The sequence below is a fragment of the Enhydra lutris genome, unplaced genomic scaffold (genome assembly GCF_002288905.1).
Source record: "Enhydra lutris kenyoni isolate GAN:26980312 unplaced genomic scaffold, ASM228890v2 scaffoldscaffold13, whole genome shotgun sequence".
Taxonomy (NCBI): domain Eukaryota; kingdom Metazoa; phylum Chordata; class Mammalia; order Carnivora; family Mustelidae; genus Enhydra; species Enhydra lutris.
In genome coordinates this window covers 32,565,955-32,586,386 of record NW_019154097.1, presented here as the reverse complement: position 1 = coordinate 32,586,386, position 20,432 = coordinate 32,565,955, and the positions used below count along the sequence as shown (strand labels likewise).

The window sequence follows — 20,432 nt, the reverse complement described above, 5'->3', positions numbered from 1 at the left end:
CCATTAGTAGAGGGAAGGTGTGCACTGAACTCCCCAAAGGAGGGAGCCAGCAGGGTGCTTGGTGGAGGGGAAGGCCCACACAGAGACACTGGGTGGACTGTCCCCTCCTCCTCATTTGCTCTAGGGGGACCCAGGACTGTCCTTCCACCACCAAGGTGGGCCCCCAGAATGAGTCTCGCGTATTTCCCAAGGGCAGCATTGAGTAACTGACTGTGCCCTGTCACTCTTACCTTACCCACGTAGGTGAGCATGTCCCCCTCCATCCCGGAGCTCATGCTCCAGCTGGACAGCTGCCACCTGGATTTGGGGCCTGATGCGGACACGGTGGAACTCATCCAGAGCCAGACCGCCAAGGGCAGCTGTGTGAGCCTGCTGTCCCCAGGCCCCAGTGGGGATGTGCGCTTCAGCTTCCTCCTCCGTGGCTACATGGTGTCCACGCCCACGACTGGCATCCTCAGCTGCACCATAACCCTGCGTTCGAGGAGCCTGTCCCCGGTGAGTGGGGGCCCAGCTTCAAGGGTGGCTTCAGGTCTAGGGTTTCCAGGAAGGGATGCGACAGCCCACGATGTGGGACCAGCTGGTAAGGGGCAGAACTACAGACTGGTGTGTGGCTTCTGGTGACCAAGGCTTACTCCTTCTGCCACCCTACAGCCTTCTGATGGCTTTGCCGTGTATTGGACATTAGTGGGATTTGCAGCTGCGTCCATCCATCCTTCCTTCCACTGTCTATCCTTCCTTGCTTCCATCACTCCTCCCAACCATCCTTTCCTTTTTGCTCCTTCCATCCTTCATTCCTGTCTTCCATCCATTCATCCTTCCTTCCTTTTCTTCCATCCATGCTTCCACTATCCATCCTTCCATCCACCCGTCTATCCTTCCATCCGTTCATCCTTCCATCCATTCATCTGTCCACCATCCACCCATCTGTCCTTCCACCCATCTACCCATCTTCCATCCACTCAACGTTCCACCATCCATTCATCCTTTGCATCCATCCTTCCAGCATTTCTTCCATGCAGCCTTGCACTCTTCCACCCATCCATCCTTTCTTCTTTCCATTCATCTTTCCACCACCCTTCCATCTTTCATGCCTTTCTTCCTTCCGTCCAACCATCTGTCCTTCCACCATCCATTCATCCTTTGCATCCATCCTCCCATTCTTCATGCATTTCTTCCACGCATCCTTACATTCTTCCTTTCACCCACCCATCCATCCTTTCTTCCTTCCAATCATTCACCCTTCGGCCATCTTTCCATCTTTCCCACCTTTCTTTCTGCCTTTCATCCATCCATGCATCCATCCCACCCTTCCATCTATCCATCCTTCCATCTGTTTATCCTTCCATTCACCCCCTACCATCTATCCTTCCTTCTCTCTTGCCTTCTACCATCCCACCCAGTCATCTATCCATGGTCACTCTCTCCCACCCAGCCATCCATTCATTAGTTGATACTTCTCACCATGCCACCCAGTCATTCATCTACAGTCCTTCCACCATCCCAGTCAGCCAGCAGCCTCCTACCACCCCACCCAGTCATCTATTGACACCCATTCTCCCAGGAACCCAGGCACTCACCCATCTTTCCACGTAGTAGTCACCAATGTCATGCATTAAACAGGAGATCTCAGCGAAGAGGGTTAAGATAAAGGACACAAAATTCTGATCTCCTTCAACATCCAGTGGAGAATCTGTCCTCAGGCACACAGCCCTGGACACACATCCCCAGGTCCTGGCACACAGAAGAGACTCCAGGATTTAGAAACTCTTCTGGTTGTATGAAGCTAGGCAAGCATTTGGGGACACTCCTGAGTGGGCCTCCCCCACCCCCAGCCCAGCAACCCTCAGTGAGCACAGGCCTGAGCTAACCTGGCTCATCTGACCCTTTACGAGGGTCCCAGATGCAGTGCCGAGTGCTCCCGCAATCCTCATGGGATTTGGAAGCCTCCCAGGGAACATCCTAGCAGCAGCCAAGGGTTGTCCACCCACCACCCTCCCTCAGCATGGATCTCCCAGGACTTGCCCAAAGGCTCACAGCTAAGTAGCGGGATGGGATCCAAAGCCAAGGCCCCAGGGCGGGTTATGACGGGCCAGGGTCACAGAGCCAGGGAATAAGCCCAGGGGCCGGCTCCTGCAGGCTGTGCTATCCACCGCTCTCTTCCTCCCCCAGGACACCCACAGGACTGTCTCCATGCGTCTGAATGTCGTCAGCCCTGGCCTGCCTGGTGAGTCTCTCTCGGATTCCAGTGGCTGAGGCCAGTGTGGGACCTGATGGGTGGCCCAAAGGGGTGCAGCACAGATACATGCAGGGAGGACCCCAAAGAGAGCACCCCTGGGAGGGACAGAAGGGCCCCCAGCAGCCTAGCATAGGATCTGTGCCGCATCTTCTAGCTAGAAAGCCTTGGCTCTTGACTACCCCATAGACTGGATCCCAAGCATTTAGATTTTCCTAATCTCCGTGGTTGCTAGCTGACCTTGCTTGGGGGTGCTGGGGGGTTCTGGAATCAAATGAGGCGGAAGGCATAGTGGGGCAGGGATGGCCTCCCCTTCTTAAGGCCCCCACTGTAGAGGATGCCCCTTCAGCCCAGCACCTTCCAGCCTCCAGTACATTCTCTGTGGGCCTGGGCCCCTACTAGGCAGAACAGGTCACTGACACTGGGGGCAGAGGTCAGGAGTGGGGTGGGGTACCTGCTTCCTTGCCATCTTACCTGGGTTAGGATGGAGCCCTAACCCCAGCCCATGACCAAGAGGGCAGGGCTAATTACCCCACTGCATCGACAGGAACTCAGTGTCCAAGGGGAGGCCCATCGTCACTCAGGAATCAGGAGTGTGGATGAACGAGGCTTGGGAAAACCCACAAGCAGAGCTGAAGAGCCCTCAGAAGTACTCTGGCCCATTCCTACCATAGCAGAGGGCTCAGAGAGGGGCAGGGACTGACCCAAGGTCACACAGTGGGATGGGGAGGCTCTGTACTCTTAAGCCCCACTCACTCTTTACTCGGATTATACCATCCGTTCCCCCTAAAAATTGCACCTCCATCAGCCTTGGAAGGCAGAGTCTCGGCCCAAAGGCCTGGCTGGGCCTTCTGGGTGGACGGTCAGAAGAGCCACCACCTAGGCAGGGGTTTGATGACTCTACCTGCTAGATGAGAAGACTGAGGTCCAGAAGTCAGAGCCAGTGGCTGAGCTGGGACTGACACCCAGACCTGTGCTTCTGGCCAGCGCACACGGTGGGGGGCTTGGGAGGGGGCCGTAGCACTGACTGCAGCCGTCCCTCCCTCGCACACACAGACAAAGGCCTTGTCCTGCCCGCTGTGCTGGGCATCACCTTTGGCGCCTTCCTCATTGGGGCCCTGCTCACCGCCGCACTCTGGTACATCTACTCGCACACGCGTGAGTATCCCAGGCCCCCTCCATGAGTGCTCAGGACCTCTCTGCCACCACCACCTGGGGGAGCCCGGGGGAGCCTCTGGGGGAGTGGGGAGCCCTGGCCGGGGCCCTGACCTCCGCCCCTGCCCCCAGGTCCCCCCGGCAAGCGGGAGCCCGTGGTGGCGGTGGCTGCCCCGGCCTCCTCGGAGAGCAGTAGCACCAACCACAGCATCGGGAGCACCCAGAGCACCCCCTGCTCCACCAGCAGCATGGCGTAGCACCCGGCCTGGAGACCTGGGGGGCCCCCAGCCAGCCCTCGCCCAGCAGGAGAGACTGAGCAGCCACCAGCTGGGAAGCACTGGCCCTGAACTTATCCTGGGACCCCAACCCCTCCACTCGACCAAGGATGGACCATGCCCTCTGCGTCCATCCCTCCTGCCTCCCTCTCAGAGGCCTGCTGCCAGTGGGGGCGCCAGCCTGGAACACCATGGGGTCCCCCCTCCCCACCCCACAGAACCTGCAAACCCAGTGGGCCCGGACTATGGCTGCCCCAGGACCACGGAGAGAGAGACCACTGCCCTGTAACTCCACACTGCTGTAAAAACCGAGGCCCTGTAAATTTGCACCCGGATCCAGCACCGGGGCTGGGTGGGAGGCGAGAACTCAAAACAGACTCACCCAGCCCACCCAGGCCTCCTCCTCGGAAACAGAAGAGGGCCAGCCCACAGCCACCTGGACCTGCTCCCAGCGGCCTCCACACCTGGACTGGCACAACTCTGGCAAGGGAAACAGAAGCCTAGGGCTGTCCAGCCTGGCACCAGGGGAGCCTAGCTCCTCCCCACAACTGTCACATGGAGACCCCGGAGGCAGGCACCTGATGGGAAGTGGCCTGTTTGGCCTGGACCCACCCCTATATACTCATCACCAATAAATCAGACCATGAAATCAGTGCTGGCCTGGGCCGGGAGAAGGGACAGGAAGCCTAAAATGGGTGGGGAGGTGACAGCTCTGGGGTCAAATCCCAAACCTGCCACTTAATTGGCTTTGTGACTGTGGGCAGGTCCCATGGCTCGTCTGAGCCAGCCACAGTTCCCTCAGCAGTCACAAAGTCTCTGTGCGGAAGTCTGCAAATCCGTGCCTGGCCTGTGGCCAATGGAACGGAGTCCAGGGTTCTTGCTTCAGACAGGACCCTGAGGCTGGGGTGGTGGTGGGGTTGCCGGGGAGGGGCTCGTCCCAGGCCCTACAGCCTGGGCTCCTACCCAGTCCAGTTCCCATGCCAGCTGTAGCCCTCATGCCTGCGTTTTGTGCTAAGGGAGCTAGAGATTAAGCTGCTCAAACATTTTGCCATTTCTTTTTGAAAAACTTAAAGGCTTTAATTGACTCCAGCCATCCTTTGTCTCTGGTGGACCCAGAAGGCCACTAAGACGTAATCTATCAACCAGCACCCAGCAGGACCCCAGGCCTGGCCAGGCAGCTCACACGGTAAGCTGGGCCTGAGCCAGGATGCAGGCAGGGTAGCAAGGGGGGGGGGGGGCTGCATAGTTTGGCCTACTAGGACAGTGGGACAACCAAGAAGCCCTCTGGCTGTCTCAGGAGGAGGGAGAGGCCCAAGGCACCCTAGGCTCAGACAAGAGGATGTCCCATCTCGGCATCCCCATTCTAGCCCTGGATCTTGCTGCCCAGAGCCCAGGACCCCGGGCCAGTCTGGACAGAATCAGAAAAGCAGATAACAAAAGGCACCTAACAAGAGTTCATGGTGAGCTGCAGGGCAGGCGTGGGAGACCCCCACTTCCAACCCCACTGCCTGGGCTACTGGGACAGGGAAGGCTCCAGCAGCTTCAGGACGCCGCCCACCAGGTGCAGGCTGCCTGTGACCAGTACATGGATGGCGGCAGCCTCTCGGAGCACACCAGCCCCACTGCCAGCCACAGGGTGGGCAAGGAGGCCTGGGGGGGGACTGGGTGGCTGAAAGACAGGGTCCCGGCCTTGGCTGATCCACTGCAGGGCATGGGAGATGCAGCTGAAGACGAGGGAGCCGGTGCTATGGGTGTGGCGTGGGTGGGAAGCCAGGAGCAAGGACGTGGGCTCATCACCAGGCTCCGGGTTGGTGGGGCTCCAGAGGTCCGGGCTGGCCGGCTCCTCTTCCAGGTGGCTCCAGTGCTGTTGATGTGCAAGGCAGCGGAGCAACACCTGGTCCAGGGTCACCATGAAGTTCTGCTGGTCTGCCGGGCACAAGGGTGGGCACATCAGCTGGGGGGACGAGGTGTGGGAGGCACGCTGGGAGCACCTGCTCAAGACCAGGCCCTTTACACGCACCATCAGGCCTCACAGTGGGAAATGCTGGGAGGAAGCGGAGACACGGGCCGTCCCAGAGCTGGTGGCAGGCAGGGCCAGGCAGCTTAGCTTGAAAGCGGGAGCTCTGGCCCGATCAACACCTCCCCCAGCCTTCGCCTCACTGCCTTCAACTGTAAGGCAGGATCCAGCACACGGGTGGGCCTAAGTGGAAATGTGCATTCCTGGACTCTCCCCAACAGTCTGCTGTGGGGCCTGGGGATCTGCATTTTCTTTTTACACTATTTCAAATTTTGTTGAACATGACCCACAGTTAAAAAAAAACCAACCCTTTACAAGGGCAACTCAGTACTCACACAGGTATATACAGGTGTCTGGGACAGTACCTACCCTTCATGCAAGGCACACATATATTTTCTATTTCATTTTAAAAATGCTGGTTTAGGGCATCTGGGTGGCTCAGACGGTTAAGCGTCTGCCTTCAGCCCAGGTCATGATCCGAGGATCCTACGATCAAGTCCCGAATCGGCTCCCTGATCAGCAGGGAATCTGCTTCTCCCCCTGCCCTTCCTACTCCCCCTGCTATGCATTCTCTCTCTCTCCCTGACAGATAAAATCTTAAAAAAAAAAAAAGGGGGGGGGGAGCTCCTGGGTGATTCAGTGGGTTAAAGCCTCTGCTTTCGGCTCAGATCATAATCCCAGGGTCCTGGGAACAAGCCTCACATCAGGCTCTCTGCTCAGCAGGGAGCCCGCTTCCTCCTCTCTCTGGCTGCCTCTCTGCCTACTTCTGATCTGTCAAATAAATACAATCTTTAAAAATAAATAGATAGATAAAAATGCTTGTTCATACCCACTAAATTGACTATAAAACCATCGGTGGGTTGCAGCCTGCATTTTGAAAGCCGTTTCCCTCCAGTAATTCTGTTCCAGTACTGTGATCACAATATCCACAACGTACTGAAGAGTATTTATCTATACAATAAAACAAATCTAGCTCCTACCCGGGACCTCCTGTTCCAAAGCCCCACTGTCCCCATCAGAGCAGTCCACTGAAGGGGCTTCTGCCCCCTGCTCACTCCCAGAGACCATGCCTGTCACCTTACCTGCGTTGCTAGCAGAGGACACCTCCGTCAGGTTAGGGCAGAAAATGGCATAGTCAAACTGACAGGGCTAGAAGGCCAAGAGGGAAGACTTGGTGTCAGAGTCCAGAGAGGATGCCCCACCACCCCGACTTGCTCACAGCACCTCCCCTGGGCTGCCCCCAACATCCCCATCTCTGGAGACACCCCCACTCAGCTGGAGTGATGCTGTATAAACCCAGCCATGGAACCTCAGTGGCTCATCTGCCTCAGTACACCCTGTAGGCCCGTGGCCTGGGCAGCACGGCCCACTGTACAGATGGGAACACTGAGGCTGGGGAGAGGGGGATTTGCTTAAGATCACCCAGCTAAGGAGCAGGCCCCAAATCCAGGCTGGGGAAAGGCTTTGTCTGCCCTGTGAGAGAGATGAACAGCTTCAGCTTCCTGGTCTGTAAAATAGGAAATGATCCCTAGGAACCACTTCGGCCCTGACAGCCCAGGGCGCGCCTCAACGTCCCTGAGCAGAGAGGGGCCCCTTCAGGCTTTACAGCTCAGAGACTCCGCAAACCATCTCTGAAATGCCATCTCGTCTACAATCCTGTACTAGTGGCCGAAGGGGCAGGCTAAGCGAGTCCACAGCCCACACCTCACGCCCCTGCCTGGTCCTGCTTTTAATTCGGCTTCATTCAGCCTGACCCCGCAGGACGAGGGCAGTGACCTACCTAGGTCTAAACCTCCTTATGTGCCCGGTCCCTTTATACCGTTCAGGGGAGCCCCATTTGAGAGTTGAAGAAACAAGGTCCGGGGGTGAAGGCAGCCTGGGGATCCCACGGCCAGAAACTGGGCTGGTGGGCCTCCCGCCCACCCCCGAGCTAGCCCCTCACCTGCAGCAGCTTCAGCAGGGCCGCGGAATCCCGGTTCCCAGTGGAGTTGAAAAGCAAGACGCGCACCTCACGGCCGCTGGGAGAAGGGCGGGGATGGGGGCGTGGTCAGAGAGGGGGCACCTCCCACCCTACTCCGTGGGCCCCGCCCCCTCCTTCCTCCAGAAACGGCCCTCCTCCGGGCTGGGTCGGTCCCAGCAGCTCCCCCCAGCGTCTGGCCCCTCGACCCCCGAAGCCCAGCCCCCGCACAGCCCCGCCCCGGAAGCTCACCGGCTCGGCCTCCGGCTGCGGTGCAGCGCCTGGAGGAACCAGCGCACGCAGGCCTGCACACTGCTCACGGTGTGCGCGCCGTCCAGGTACCAGGTGAGGGGCCCGCGCCGCAGTGTCTGCGTCCGGCCCAGCCACTCGGTGTCCCGAAGCCCTGCAGGGGGCAAGGCAGCCGGCTCCCACCCTAGTCCTCAACTCACACACACAGCCTGCCCGCCGGCCTCCCACTCACTCTCACTGGGATCGGCTCTTGGGCTGCCTCCCCTGAGGGAGTCTTCCCAGCAGCCCTGAGAGGGGACGTCCCTATCATATCTGTCTCCTATTCCATGTAGGCGGAGAGCCCTTAGCCCAGAGAGATCAGGTCACAGCCAAGCTTGCCGGGATGTGATCTGAGATCTGCCTGACTCGGGGCCGGCACACAGTGGGCACAAGGGAATCACTGGCAAGAGGGGTTTAGCTGCTATGAGCACTTACTGTGTGCTGAAAGCTCAGGGGGAAGCAAGAAGCCTGACAATGGCTCCGTTCTCCAGACCTCATGGTCTTAGGATGCTGACAAGATTGCCAGTAACAGCAGCTGCCACTGACTGGGCGCTACATCCCACTAGGCCCTGGCCTCAGCCCCTCAGTGATGTCACCACACGGTGGGCCCTGTCATCACATTTGGCAGGTAGGAAAACTGAGGCTCAGAGTCCATGAACTCAAAGTCAGGGACACTGACTTCAGAGGCCTTTGTTCTGGGCACCATCTCCAACCGCCCCCTCCTCTCAAACAGGATACTCAAAGAAACATCTGAGGGGTCCCGGCCAGGCAAGAAGGTCTGCCTCACCATGTCGCATGTGGGACGTGGGCTGGAACACGGGTGCCAGGGGCATCTGCCGCAAGACGCTGGGCCGAGATATCTTCAGCTCCCCGAGGCCTGAGGAGCAAGGGTGGTGGGGGGAGGGGCTGCTGTGTTGATGGAGTGTGCAGGGAACCTTCAGAGGCAGGCTCCACGTGCCCCCTCCCCACGCGCCCGCCCACCTACCCTGGTGGCCCTTTTGCTGCAGCCAGCAGCGAGCCAGCTGCAAGGCCAAGGCGGCGTTGGACCGCTGGTGCTCTCCCTCCAGGCCCAGGGTCAGCGGCGGCCCGCCTTCCTCCAGGGCTTCGAGTGGTGGGCACAGGTAGAGAGGACACTGCCAAGGAGATGGGCAACAGCGGGTCAGGGGAGCCCTCCCTGACGCTGTGGATCCTTCCATCCTGCTCTGGGAACCACAGTGTGCTCCAGCTGGCTGAGCAGTTGTCCCTCACTGCACAGATGGGCAAACTGAGGCCCAAAAGGATGACGTGCCTCCCCAGTGGGCTACCACCCCCACCCCAGGGTCTCCAAACTCACCGAGATCTGCTGGGCACGGTCCCACAGCACTGCCAGGGGACTGTCAGGTTGGAGCACCGTGAAGGCAGGGACGCCACGCTGCAAAGGAGGAGGGAGAGAGTGAGACAGACTGCTGCGGGTCCTCCGTCCTGGGGTCTGGCAACTCACTTCGCCTGCCCTCCAGAGGGGAGGGGAGGGGCCTCTTGCTCCAGACCCCGCTGGTGGCTGAGACCTTATCCTGAGTTAGAATACAGGTGACCCTGCCCCATCCCCACTTCCCTAAGCCTTGAGGGCCAGGGCCAGGGCCAGGCCATCCATGTACCTCCTCTCCCCAGGGCTGTCTGGTACCTTGAAGATGCCCCCTTTCTGCCATGCGATCGCCTCCACTGTGTCCCCCAAAAGGCTGGTGTGGTCGATGCCAAGAGAGGAGATGCCACACACCACAGGCTTCCTGCAGGAGACAGAAAGGACTTGATGGTGCTGCCTGGGGCTCATGGCCGCCATCCGTTCTCCCCAAGCAGTGGTCCTCACCTGATGATGTTGGTACAGTCGTAAGCGCCACCAATGCCCACTTCCACCACCGCCAGGTCCACCTGCAGAGGCATAGGAGGCACATCAGGGGTCCTGTTCCCCCAGCCTGCTGAGATTCCCCTCCCACGGCCTCAGACACAGGACCACAGGGAGTGGGCACGTACCTTCTCCTGGAGGAAGATGTGGAAGGCCATGAGTGTGAGGAAGCGGAAGTAGGAGGGCATGGAGACACAGCTGCTGCTGTCCTGTGGACAAGAACATGTTAGAACCCAGGGCCCTGCCACTTCTGCTCTGGGGAGACGGGGTTCTGGGGCATACAGCCCCCTCTGGGTCTCTCCAGCGCCCCTACCCGGCCCCCCACCGCTCCTCCTGCATGCGCACCTTGGTCTCCTCCAGCCGGTGGTAGAGGTGCCAAAAGTGCTTGGTGAAGAGCTCGGGGCTTATGGGCTGCCCGTTGATGCGGATCCGCTCCCGCACCTGCACCAGGTGGGGAGAGCTGCCGGGAGACCTGTGGTCATCGGGACTCCCTTCCCGAGCCCCTCATGCCTGTCTTCAGAAACCCAGATCTGACCACGCCACTGCCCTGCTGACAGTCCTGTGACTTCCCTCCGGCCTCCAGCGTCCCAGCTCCTCACCCAGCCTCCCAGGTCCTGGTGGGGCTGAGGCACTGGGCTCTGTGCCTCACCTCTCCCACAGCCCCACAGTTCCCTGTGCCCTAGCCCCTCGGGCCTATTCGTAGTTCCTCCAGGCTGCCCATCCCCCAACTCCCTCTACACATCTCAACTGAGTTGGGCCCTCCTCCAGAAAGAAAGCCCTGCCCCTGCCTGGCACCCCAACAGGCTGATCAGGAATGTGCTCTGGGCTCCAACAGGCCCCTGTACTTTACCCATCACACACGCATCAGTCACTCTGCCAACATCTGCCCCCACACTGTCTTCCAGCCCTAGAGGGCAAGGTGCCATCTGTGTGCTCAAGGTGAAACCCCCGGCCGGCCCACGAGGCTACACGGGCCGAAGCCAAAGGCTGGGTTTTTACCCAAAAAAATATTTTTCAAAACTAATTTTTGTTAAGGTTTCATTGTTTTTTAAAGTCATCTCCAGACCCAACGCAGAGCTTGAACTCACAACCTCAGAGATCAAGGGTCACAGGCTCCACCTACAGCATCAGCCAGGTCACCCCATCCCCAAAATTATTTTAGAAGAGAGATTGTCAGCTTGTGTTTGAATCCTCCAAGCCCCTCTCATATTATAAGTCCTTCCTTACATTTTTTTTTTTAAAGATTTTATTTACTTATTTGACAGACAGAGATCACAAGTAGGCAGAGAGAGAGGAAGGGAAGCAGGCTCCCTGCTGAGCAGAGAGCCCAATGTGGGGCTCAATCCCAGGACCCTGGGATCATGACCTGAGCCGAAGGCAGAGGCTTTAACCCACTGAGCCACCCAGGCGCCCCCATTTCTTTCTTTTGAACAAAGAATTGTGGAGAGAAAATACAGCCTGAAATGGCCTCAGTCAGCTGATTTCAGACAGTTCTAGAAGTCACTTGATGGAACTGGCAAAATAAAAGGAGCAAAAATCCTAAGTCCCACCACCACAGGGACCAAACCCTGAGCACTTCATGACCACTGTGATCCCACTGCTTTACTGGTGAGCAGCTGAGGAGAGGCATGCGCAGCGCAGGAAAGAGGGCCCTACGTCTGGTTCACACCCCATCCTCTGGTGTGAGTTTTGGTGCCTGAGGCCAAGCATGAGGTGGCGAAGGGGCGGCTGACGCCAGCAGAACAGAAGGGACACCTCGACACGTGGACATCAGAAACTACCTCAGCACTTAAGCCCTAACAAGCCAGATTCTCTGCTCCTTACGGCAAAGACGTCCGAGGTGATAAATATTTCTCTGTGATTTTAAAGCTGTATGTGGGGGCACCCGGCTGGCTCCATGGGTGGAGCGTGCAAAACTTGATTGTGGGATTGTGAGTTCACACCCCACGTTGCGTGTAGAGATTACTTAAAAATTTTTTTTTTTTAAATCTTAAAAACATAAAAGCTACACACGGAATTTAAGTTAATAAAAAAGATATCTGATGATTCTAGGTATGTACTTCATTTACACATTCCAGCTGCTGCCTCCCCGTCCTGAATTCGTTTCATTACGAAAATTAAGGGCAGCCACAAACTTCGGGCAATATGTTAAAAGCCAATGGAATGGTTATTGAATCAATCAACATTGGGCAGAGAGAGAGGCAGCTGAGCTCCTGCTAGTTGGTTCCAGGCCACCCCCCGCCACCATCCCCTCCACGCAGAGAGCTAAGAGATCCCACATTTCTCCACCCCTCAGTACCTAAAGAATCCTGTCTTCAGGCCATAGCTGCGGAGAATACGTTCAGTGAAGGCACAAGTGGAACCCTAGAAAGAAGAGATCTTGTTTGGGCTGGCCCCACCCTCCCACCCCATCAGGTGGATACCCTACCCCTGAGTCCGATCGCTCACCTTCCCCTTGGTCCCAGTGACGTGAATGATGTTCAGCTGGTCCAAGTCTTCCACCTGAAGACATACAGACAACCGCCTCAGCCACAGACTCACGGGTGGGGGTGTGGGGGGCGAGAGTGGTGCCGGGCCCCGCCCACCTTACCTGCAGCCCACTTCGGGCCAAGTACAGCTTCATCGCGTCCAGCTGCGTCTGAGGGTCACCCCGCTGGCGCTTCACCTGCTCCAGGTAGCCAGCATTGGTCTGCAGGGTGTTCAGTGTGCGAACAGCATCCTGGCAACCACAGTCCCCAGGGAGCAGGTTAGGACTCAGCAGCGGTCCACAGAAACAGAGGGACCCCGGGGCATCGGTGGACAGGCCAGGGCACCGAGCCTACCAATACCCGCCCTGGTGCCCCAGCATCAAGGTTAGGCACTGGTGAGAGAGAAGTGGCATCTTCCCAGCTCTGGCAGAGATGGGAACCTGGAGCAGTTCGGCCCCACCCAGGAGTGTTAGGCAAGCAGGTTACATGACTAACGGGAGAAGCCTGTTCCCAGTTTGGGCTTCCCAGTCTTCAACCCCACACTGGGGCCTTTGCCCTCATTCCCCCCAATGACATCCACAGCTATACTGGGCTCTAAGTTGGGAGGGGACTGTGAGGGGGTGCAAGAGAACCACAGAAGGCTGGGGTTTTAGAACTGGAGGAATTCGAACTAGAAATCCCTGGAGGCTTCCATGCCCAACCCTGAGGATGGGGTTCCACAGCCTGACTCAAAAAAGAGCTGCTCAAAGCGTCCAGATGGGGAAGAAATGGACGCTCCAAGGAAGAGGGGTCTCCCCGGGATCACCCAGCCAGTGACCAGACACTCCTCAGGAGAGTGTGGGAGTGAGAGTGGACATGCTATTTATTCCCCTCAAGGGCCCCAATAGCTGGCTGGAGGCCCCACACCCATTAAACTGTGTCATCGGCCTGACAGGCAACAGGTTTGGTCTATGGAAAACCACCCCTACAACAGAGCCAGGTGGAAATTTTATGTTCTCCAGATTCTTACCCCCCACCAATACCCCCTGATTCCTGCCTGCCCCCAATTCCAGGCACTCGGATCTCTATCTCCTGAATCCTGGAGACTCCAACCCCAGATACCAACTCTTGGATCTCTCAAATCTGAACTCCTGAAACTCTTCACCCCTCCCACACCCCAACCGCTAGTTGGGACCCTGAACCCCCTATCACTGGGCGCCCCTAACCACTAAGGCGGGACACTTTAGCCTCAGAATTCCCAGAACCCGCGGCTCAGGCCCAACTTCCTGGTCTCTGTCCCCACCCCCGAGCTCCAGGATGTTCCCGCCCTCGAGTCCCCCCACTGTCAGGCTCCCGGTCCACCCTAGCCTCAGGCCGCGGAGTCCGGACGCTATGTGGCTCAGGCCCGGCACACGTGTCGTCTTACGACCGCCCGTCGGCCCGCCGGATACCTGATACTCCATGCCGGGCTCCTGCGGCGCGGGCCACGCGCTCAACCCTCGCCGCGCCGTGACCCCGGTCGTGGCACCGCGTGAAGAAACTGCCGCCAGGAAGAGAGCGGCGCGCAGGTGGCAGCGTGCCTGCGACATAGTCCTACAGCCCGTTACCACTTGCTAGGCCCTGGCCGGAGACGCCCCGCCCCGCCCAGCCTCGCCTCGCCCCTGCCCTCCACCAATCAGCGCTACCCAGAGAGTCGCCCGGAACCAATAAGAATCCGCGGGATGCCATATTTGTGAGGGGCAGGGGCGGAGGGATTCGGCCCTGTTTGTGAGGGGCCCCCTCCCAGGGGCATTCTCTGCACGCGCTCAGCGTCTCCAGGATCCGACCACACCCCCAAAATTGTCACAGTCTGCAACCCTCAGCCTGGGGGTCCGCCAGAACTAGCTCTGAGCAGGCAGAGAAGACAGAGCTAGCGTACACTTGGATGGATGGAGGTCACTGAATTCAAGCCCGAAATGTCGCGGTTTAATGCAGAGACCGCAGGCTGCGGGTATTCGGCCTCTGCACTTCTGAATCTGACTACCGGATTGCGAGGCAATAGACCCAAACCCAAGCACCTTCGCTTCTGGGGTCACTACCGTCCCTCGGCAGCCTGGAAGGCGTCCTGGAAGAAGTGACATTCTGGCAGAGGCCTGGAGATGAGGCGGAGTCAGCGAGGTGGCTGGGCGGGTGGCCGGGGAGCGGTTTTCAGAGGGAGGGAACGCGGTGTGAAAAGCAAAGGCCTGAAGAGAGGGAGGGGTGACGAGGGTGGGGAGAGGGAAAGCGGAGAACCACTAGTCCGAGGGAACTGCGCTTCCACCGGGTGGGGCCTACTTGCCCCAAAATGCCAGATCCAGCAGGACCTTGTAGCCTAAGAAATTTGGATTAAATTTGGACAACAATAAAATGGTCTTGAAAAAAAAAATTAAAAGAGGAGCCTGCGTGGCTCAGTCGGTTACGGGTTTATCTTCGCTTGGGCTCAGGTCATGATCTGTGGGTCCTGGGACCGAGCGTCCCTTCCCTCCGCCTCCCTGCTCAGCAGAGAGCCTGCTTCTCCCCGCCCACCACCCCGCCCCCCGCCGCCCCCCGCCTGTGCTCTTTCTCTCTCTCTTTCAAATAAATAAAATCTTTTTTTTTTTTAAATGAATAAAGATGACAAGATCAGGTTTGCACTTTGGAAGATTTACTGTGTGGAGAACGAAGTGGAGAGCCACGTGAGGGAAGAGACAGTTATCTACCCTAGCTATGAGTGAGGAGGACTCCGATGGGACTTTTTCCTGTCTGACCTTGGTCCCAACTGCTAGCATGGAACAAGTAGCGGGGAGATTGCTTTTTTTTTTTTTTTTTTTTTTTAAATAACAAGGCATGCCTGTAATTTATTTTTCAGATCCCCTCTGCGGGATTAAAAAGTCTCTTTCACATCGCATTGCCCTGCTCCCTGCTCCTGGTCCTCTTTTCCCTGTACTCATTCTTCAAGCATTTTTTCATCTCCCCGATGGAGATCATTGCAATGCCCAAACAATTTCAGAATGCTGGGATTTTTATGATATTCCTTAAGCAAGTTAATCAAGATGTTGCATTCCTCAGTGAGCAAGTATAGAACTAAGAGAAAGCATCTTTAGGAGAAGGTGAAGGAGCACAGCAGAGAAACCTATCGGCCACACCAGGAAGACGGAAGTGACAGTCACCAATGAAGAATCCCCATCCAGAAGCCAGTGGCCTGGGCGCCAGGGAGGGGCAGCTCCTGGTGGGGGAAGGCTCCCATGGCCCCCACACCTCACCTGACTAGGAGATTGCCTTTTTATAGGTCAGATGCCAGAAAGGTGTGCAGATATTTGGGGGGGGGGTGAAGGGAGTGGGGGCGGGAGAGGGGTGTGTGTGTGTGTGTGCTACAAACAGCCCTCCAGGGAAGTCCCCACAGACAAAAGACAATCCTTCAAACAATTGATGGGATTCCAGAACCTCTCTACCTCTTTCCCACCAGCATTGGGGGTAAATATTTATCAGAGATCATTTGATTTTTAAAATAAACATATGACATGTCAGAAAGATTCCATCACTGGCTGGACTTCTGCTCTTCACATCAATGCTGGGCACCCCAACCCTGGCCCCAAGGGAAATAGGGAGGTGCTTCATTTCATAGTTTTCTTCTCCTTCTCCTCCTCCTTCTTCCTCTTCTCCTTCTTCATCATTGAAATGTTCTCTGTGCATAGGCACATACAGAATAACTGCATAAAAATGATCATAAAGTTGCTTTAAAGGTTTTTCTTTGTGGGATCCTGGCGGCCTTAGTCCATAGAGCGTGCAAGTCTTGATATCGGGGTTATAATTTTGAGCCCCGTGTTGGGTGTAGAGATTCCTTAAAAATCAAAATCTTTAAAAATAAAAAAACAAATGTTTTTCTTTGGCTCACCCCCACCCCTCACCTTCCTCCTTTGGTGGCGTCCAAGTTTGCCTCCCACAGTTTTCTAAGCACATGAGATCACAGACACATCTAGACATCTACAGGACTTTGTCGATGCCCATGATGATATTTTCTGCATCTTAACACTCTTAGTCAACAATAACCTTATAGGGATCCCTCGAAGATACTGACTTAGCAAATAGTTACGGAGCACTTCTCTGGGCCAGGCCCTGTTCTAAACACTTTCTATACAGTTGGTCTTTCACTGAGCATGACCCTATAAGACAGGTACTAGTATTAACATCCTGCTCCGGGTCATTCCTCCAAGAATTAGATGGCAGGGAAAATGAGATCCCAGGAGGGAGACCCCTTCCTCCCAGGTCAGCTTGCCTACATTCCTGAATCTTAACTAATCTCTTTCTCTATGCCCCAAGGAAAGAAGTTTGTGCCAATTTTCCCCTCATGTCTTCTTGGGAGGGGGGAAGGGAGCGTAGGCATTTGCAATCTTGAAAATCATTGAGCTACTGACTTCAGCTCCAGTTGGAAACAGAAACAGATGCACAAGCATGAAGACAAGTAGCAGCCCAGAAAATTCCAGGAGTCTACCTGGTATCATCCCAGTCGTGCAGGGAATTATAAGCCGTGACTGGGGCCTTGGCAAACCCACCCAGTGGCCTTGTGCTGGTCATGTCACCTTTCCCCTGGACTTCTGTTTACTCCATGGTCTCCAAGGACAGTGTTCACATAGGCACAGACACTGGGAAATTTGTAGGAGTCCTTTAAGGGGGCGGAGGTAGAATAGAGTTATCTTCTTTTCTTATTAAAACTTTTCGTATTTTCATTTCGTTTTCAAATCCTAATATTGGGGGAGGGGGCACCTGGGTGGCTCAGCTGGTTAAATGTCTAACTCTTGATTTCAGCTCAAGTCATGATCTCAGGGTTGTGAGATCCAGCCCCTCCACAGCCTCCTCGCTGGGCATGGAGTCTGCTCAAGGTTCCCTCTCTCCTCCCTCTCCCTCTACCCCTCTCCCCACCCCACGCATTCTCTAAAAAAGGATTTAAAAAAATCAAAATAAAATAAGTCCTAAATTTGTTTGAATGGATAACACATCCTATGATTCAAACAAAAGTACAAAAAATGTACAATGGAAAGCTTCCCTCCCGTGCCAGTTTCCAGCACCCTAATTCCCCTCTCCAAAAACAATCAGTTATGTTTCCCGTGATCCCTCCAGAGAGAACGTTATGCATTTGCAAGCAAAGTTAAATATATAGAGATTTTGCTTTTAGATTTGCAGATAGCAGACTATATACACAAGTCTGTGTTGTATTTTTTCCATATACCTTTATATCCTGGACCTTATTTTAGACTGTGTTGGTACAGAAGAGCTGTCTCATGGGCTAATTTATGTTTTTGAAGCTGGGCAGTACTCCTTGGTGTGGAGGTATTACTACGGATTTAACCAGTCTCCTCCTGATGAACATTTAGGTTTCTAATATTTTTGTCATCACAAGCGATGTTGCAATGGGTAACATTTTGCCCTCATCATTTCTTCCATGTGTGAGCACATCTGACGGGTAATTCCAGGAAGTTCAATTGCTGGGTCAAAGGTGACGGGCATTCAACACCTTCATACATATTGCCACATACACATACACATTGTCCTCCAAAAGGGTAGGTAGGATTAATTTCCATGCTCATGCGTGAGCATGCACGAGCCAACCATTTCCTCACCAACACAGACCTTAGCCAACTTTGATCTCTGCCACTTGCATAGTTGGAAAAATGGATTCTCAAGGTAGTTATCATTTGCATTTATTTTATTTGGAGGATGCTGCGCACATTTTCTTATGTTTAAAAACTATTTGTATGTGTAATCTGCTAACCTCTTTTGTATCATTGCTCTTTCTTTTGAAAGCCACAAATGTTCATAGAAGGAAACAGAGAAATGTGTAAAGGAGAAAATCAAAGACACCTTCATCCCACACCTGGAGAACAAATGTTGGCTTTTTGGTGCCAGCATTAGAGTGTTCTTGCTCTCCAGAAAGAATAATTCAAAGAAAGCCATTGTCTGGAGAGGAAGAAAGAAAGAAAGAAAGAGAGACATAGAGAGAGAGAGAGAGAGAGAGAGAGAGAGAGAGAAAGAAAGAAAGAAAGAAAGAAAGAAAGAAAGAAAGGAAGGAAGGAAGGAAGGAAGGAAGGAAGAAAATTGGCAAGTGGGTCAGTGTCCAGCCCCTGGAGGCAGATCTGCAGGTGTGTGTGGAGGGCAGTAAGAGCTGGGGATTCTACTTTACCCCCACCCTCCTAAAGGGAAAGGATGTCATCCACCCATCCATCCATCCATCCATCCATGCACTCATTCATCTATTCATTCATTCACCTCCGTGCCAGACCCTGGGCTTGGTGCTGGAGACAGTGGCTTCTGGGGACAGATGACAAAGTCCTGCTTGCAGAAGGCCCTGTCCAAGGTAGGAAGACAATAAAGAAGGAAACTCAGAAAGGGAGATACATATTTGCAAACCCTGATAACCCTGATCAGAGCCATCCTCACTGCTATAGAGGCAGGAGGCTGAGGCCCAGAGAGGAACAGAGACAGCTTGGGAACACACAGCAAGTCAACAAGGTCCCATGCTGGGCCCAAGGGTAGACTTTCTAAACTCAGATCTGCCTGAGTCCCTGCCCCCTTGCTTGGCCCATCATGCCTCCCAGATTAATAAAGCCCAAGAGCCCACTGTCACCCGGCTTCTACCCACCTCCCGCCTCATCCACCCCTGCGGGGCACCATCCCTGCAGCTGGCAAAGACTGTAGGAATTGGCCTTGGTGTCTTCTACCTCTAAGCTTTTGCTCACATTTACCTTTGCCTGAAATGCCTTTCCCCTATACTTCTCCCCTTTGCTTTTTCGGGCTAACGTTTATTAAACACTTATCCCTGTACTTGACTTTGCAATCTCTTTTCGAGTTCTTGAAAATTGTGTGAATTAGAAATTGACCCCATTTTATAGGTGGAGAAATGGATGTTCATCTGTTGTCAATGCACTGTGTGACCCTGAGCAGTTTGTTTGCCTTCTCTGATCCTGTCTGACCCTTGGTCACCTCCTTAGTAGGGAGAGAGCTGAAATTAGCTCTGTCCTAGCCCATAATTTCTGGGGATACCCATGGGTGGGTATTTCGCTGAGGACAAGAGTTTCCAAAGACCACCAGACTCCAGGGAGCCTGGACTAGAGGGGTCCAGCTGTCCCTTTCCCCCTTGTGGAGACCAAGGTAGGTTCAAGCTCATTGGCAGGTTTGTGATGAAGCTTGAGGGCCACCCAGGGTTTTGACCCTCCAATAAACATAAGGACTTCCCCACCACCGAATATCTATTTCAATCCAGTGACCTACAAGAAAACACTTTTCTGTAACTGGGGGAAGAAAACTTGCCTTAGATGGAATCCCATATCCTCCGTGGTACAGCTGTACGAAATCCCCACCATGAGTCTGGCTACTAAGGTGTTCATGGATTTGGTTTATCGGGAGGGCAACTGGGGCCTTAAAAACAGGCCTCCCTCTGATTCTGCATTCCACTTCTAGACATGACCTTGAGGAAACAACTGGAACTGTGCTCAGAGCCCCACAGAGTGCTGTGTTTATCACCCTCCATCTTAGGTGGCAGGTTACACTCCAAGGCTCATTATGCCCTCCTTCCTGAAACCCTTTGTTCTCTGGGCTCCCCTGATACTTCCCTCCCCGGTTCTACTTCTTCCTTCTTCTTGCTTGGCTGCACCGTCCCCCTGTCTCCCCAGCATCCTCATGTTGGAAGGCCCAGGGCTCATGCTTCTCTCTCTCCAAGGTCCCCAGTCTGGGATGATGTCTGACTTTCAAATGCCTTTCTTCACTGAGCTGCAGACATGAGCGGCCTCCTGACTTCTCCCCCGCGCTTGACCACAGCCAGCGTCTTAAACTGGTCTTGACCACAGCAGGCGTCTTAAACTGGTCACGTCCACAGCAGGTGTTCCCTTAGGGCTCTACCCTGAAACCAGCCAGGCCTCCCCAGCTTGAGACACAACTTCACCATCTGCCCAGCTGCTCTCACCTTGGATTTCCCTCTCCCTTGCCCCCAAACCCTGCCCATCCACAGCCTCTCCAGCAGCCACAGACGTCCCTCCACATCGCCACTGCTGGTCTGCCCTGCAGTCTTGCTGTTCCTCCTCTTGACCCCTACAAGCATTCTCTTGTCATTTTTTTTTTTTAAAGATTTTATTTATTTGACAGAGAGAAATCACAAGTAGGCAGAGAGGCAGGCAGAGAGAGAGGAGGAAC

The 20,432-nt window shown here is 55.0% G+C and overlaps 2 protein-coding genes across 5 annotated transcripts in view; one reads left to right on the top strand and one right to left on the bottom strand.

Moving 5' to 3' along the window:
• Positions 1 to 4,315, top strand: part of LOC111145664 (endoglin) — a 31,004-nt gene extending 26,689 nt beyond the window's left edge. For 2 of the 3 annotated variants that reach the window (XM_022500744.1, XM_022500743.1), the window contains exons 12-15: positions 244 to 495; positions 2,170 to 2,224; positions 3,290 to 3,391; positions 3,521 to 4,315. In XM_022500744.1, coding sequence (XP_022356452.1) covers positions 244 to 495; positions 2,170 to 2,224; positions 3,290 to 3,391; positions 3,521 to 3,645 — 534 coding nt within the window. In that variant the 3' untranslated portion in view covers positions 3,646 to 4,315. Of the gene's footprint in view, positions 1 to 243; positions 496 to 2,169; positions 2,225 to 3,254; positions 3,392 to 3,520 lie in introns of all 3 variants that reach the window. The other variant, XM_022500742.1, reaches the window with a different exon arrangement.
• A 579-nt stretch (positions 4,316 to 4,894) lies between these two features.
• On the bottom strand, positions 4,895 to 13,847 carry LOC111145665 (folylpolyglutamate synthase). Of its 2 annotated transcripts, XM_022500745.1 has the most exons (15): positions 13,703 to 13,847; positions 12,395 to 12,523; positions 12,253 to 12,306; positions 12,104 to 12,168; positions 10,150 to 10,264; positions 9,933 to 10,013; positions 9,769 to 9,830; positions 9,586 to 9,688; positions 9,259 to 9,336; positions 8,911 to 9,058; positions 8,713 to 8,802; positions 7,890 to 8,040; positions 7,623 to 7,698; positions 6,763 to 6,829; positions 4,895 to 5,589 (listed from the first exon to the last, which is right to left on the bottom strand). In XM_022500745.1, exons 1-15 carry the CDS (start codon positions 13,838 to 13,840, stop codon positions 5,177 to 5,179), a joined length of 1,770 nt encoding a protein of 589 aa, XP_022356453.1. In that variant the 5' UTR covers positions 13,841 to 13,847; the 3' UTR covers positions 4,895 to 5,176. The 2 variants fall into 2 exon arrangements, with proteins under 2 accessions (XP_022356453.1, XP_022356454.1); XM_022500746.1 differs by lacking the exon at positions 9,933 to 10,013.
• Positions 13,848 to 20,432: the final 6,585 nt, after the last annotated feature.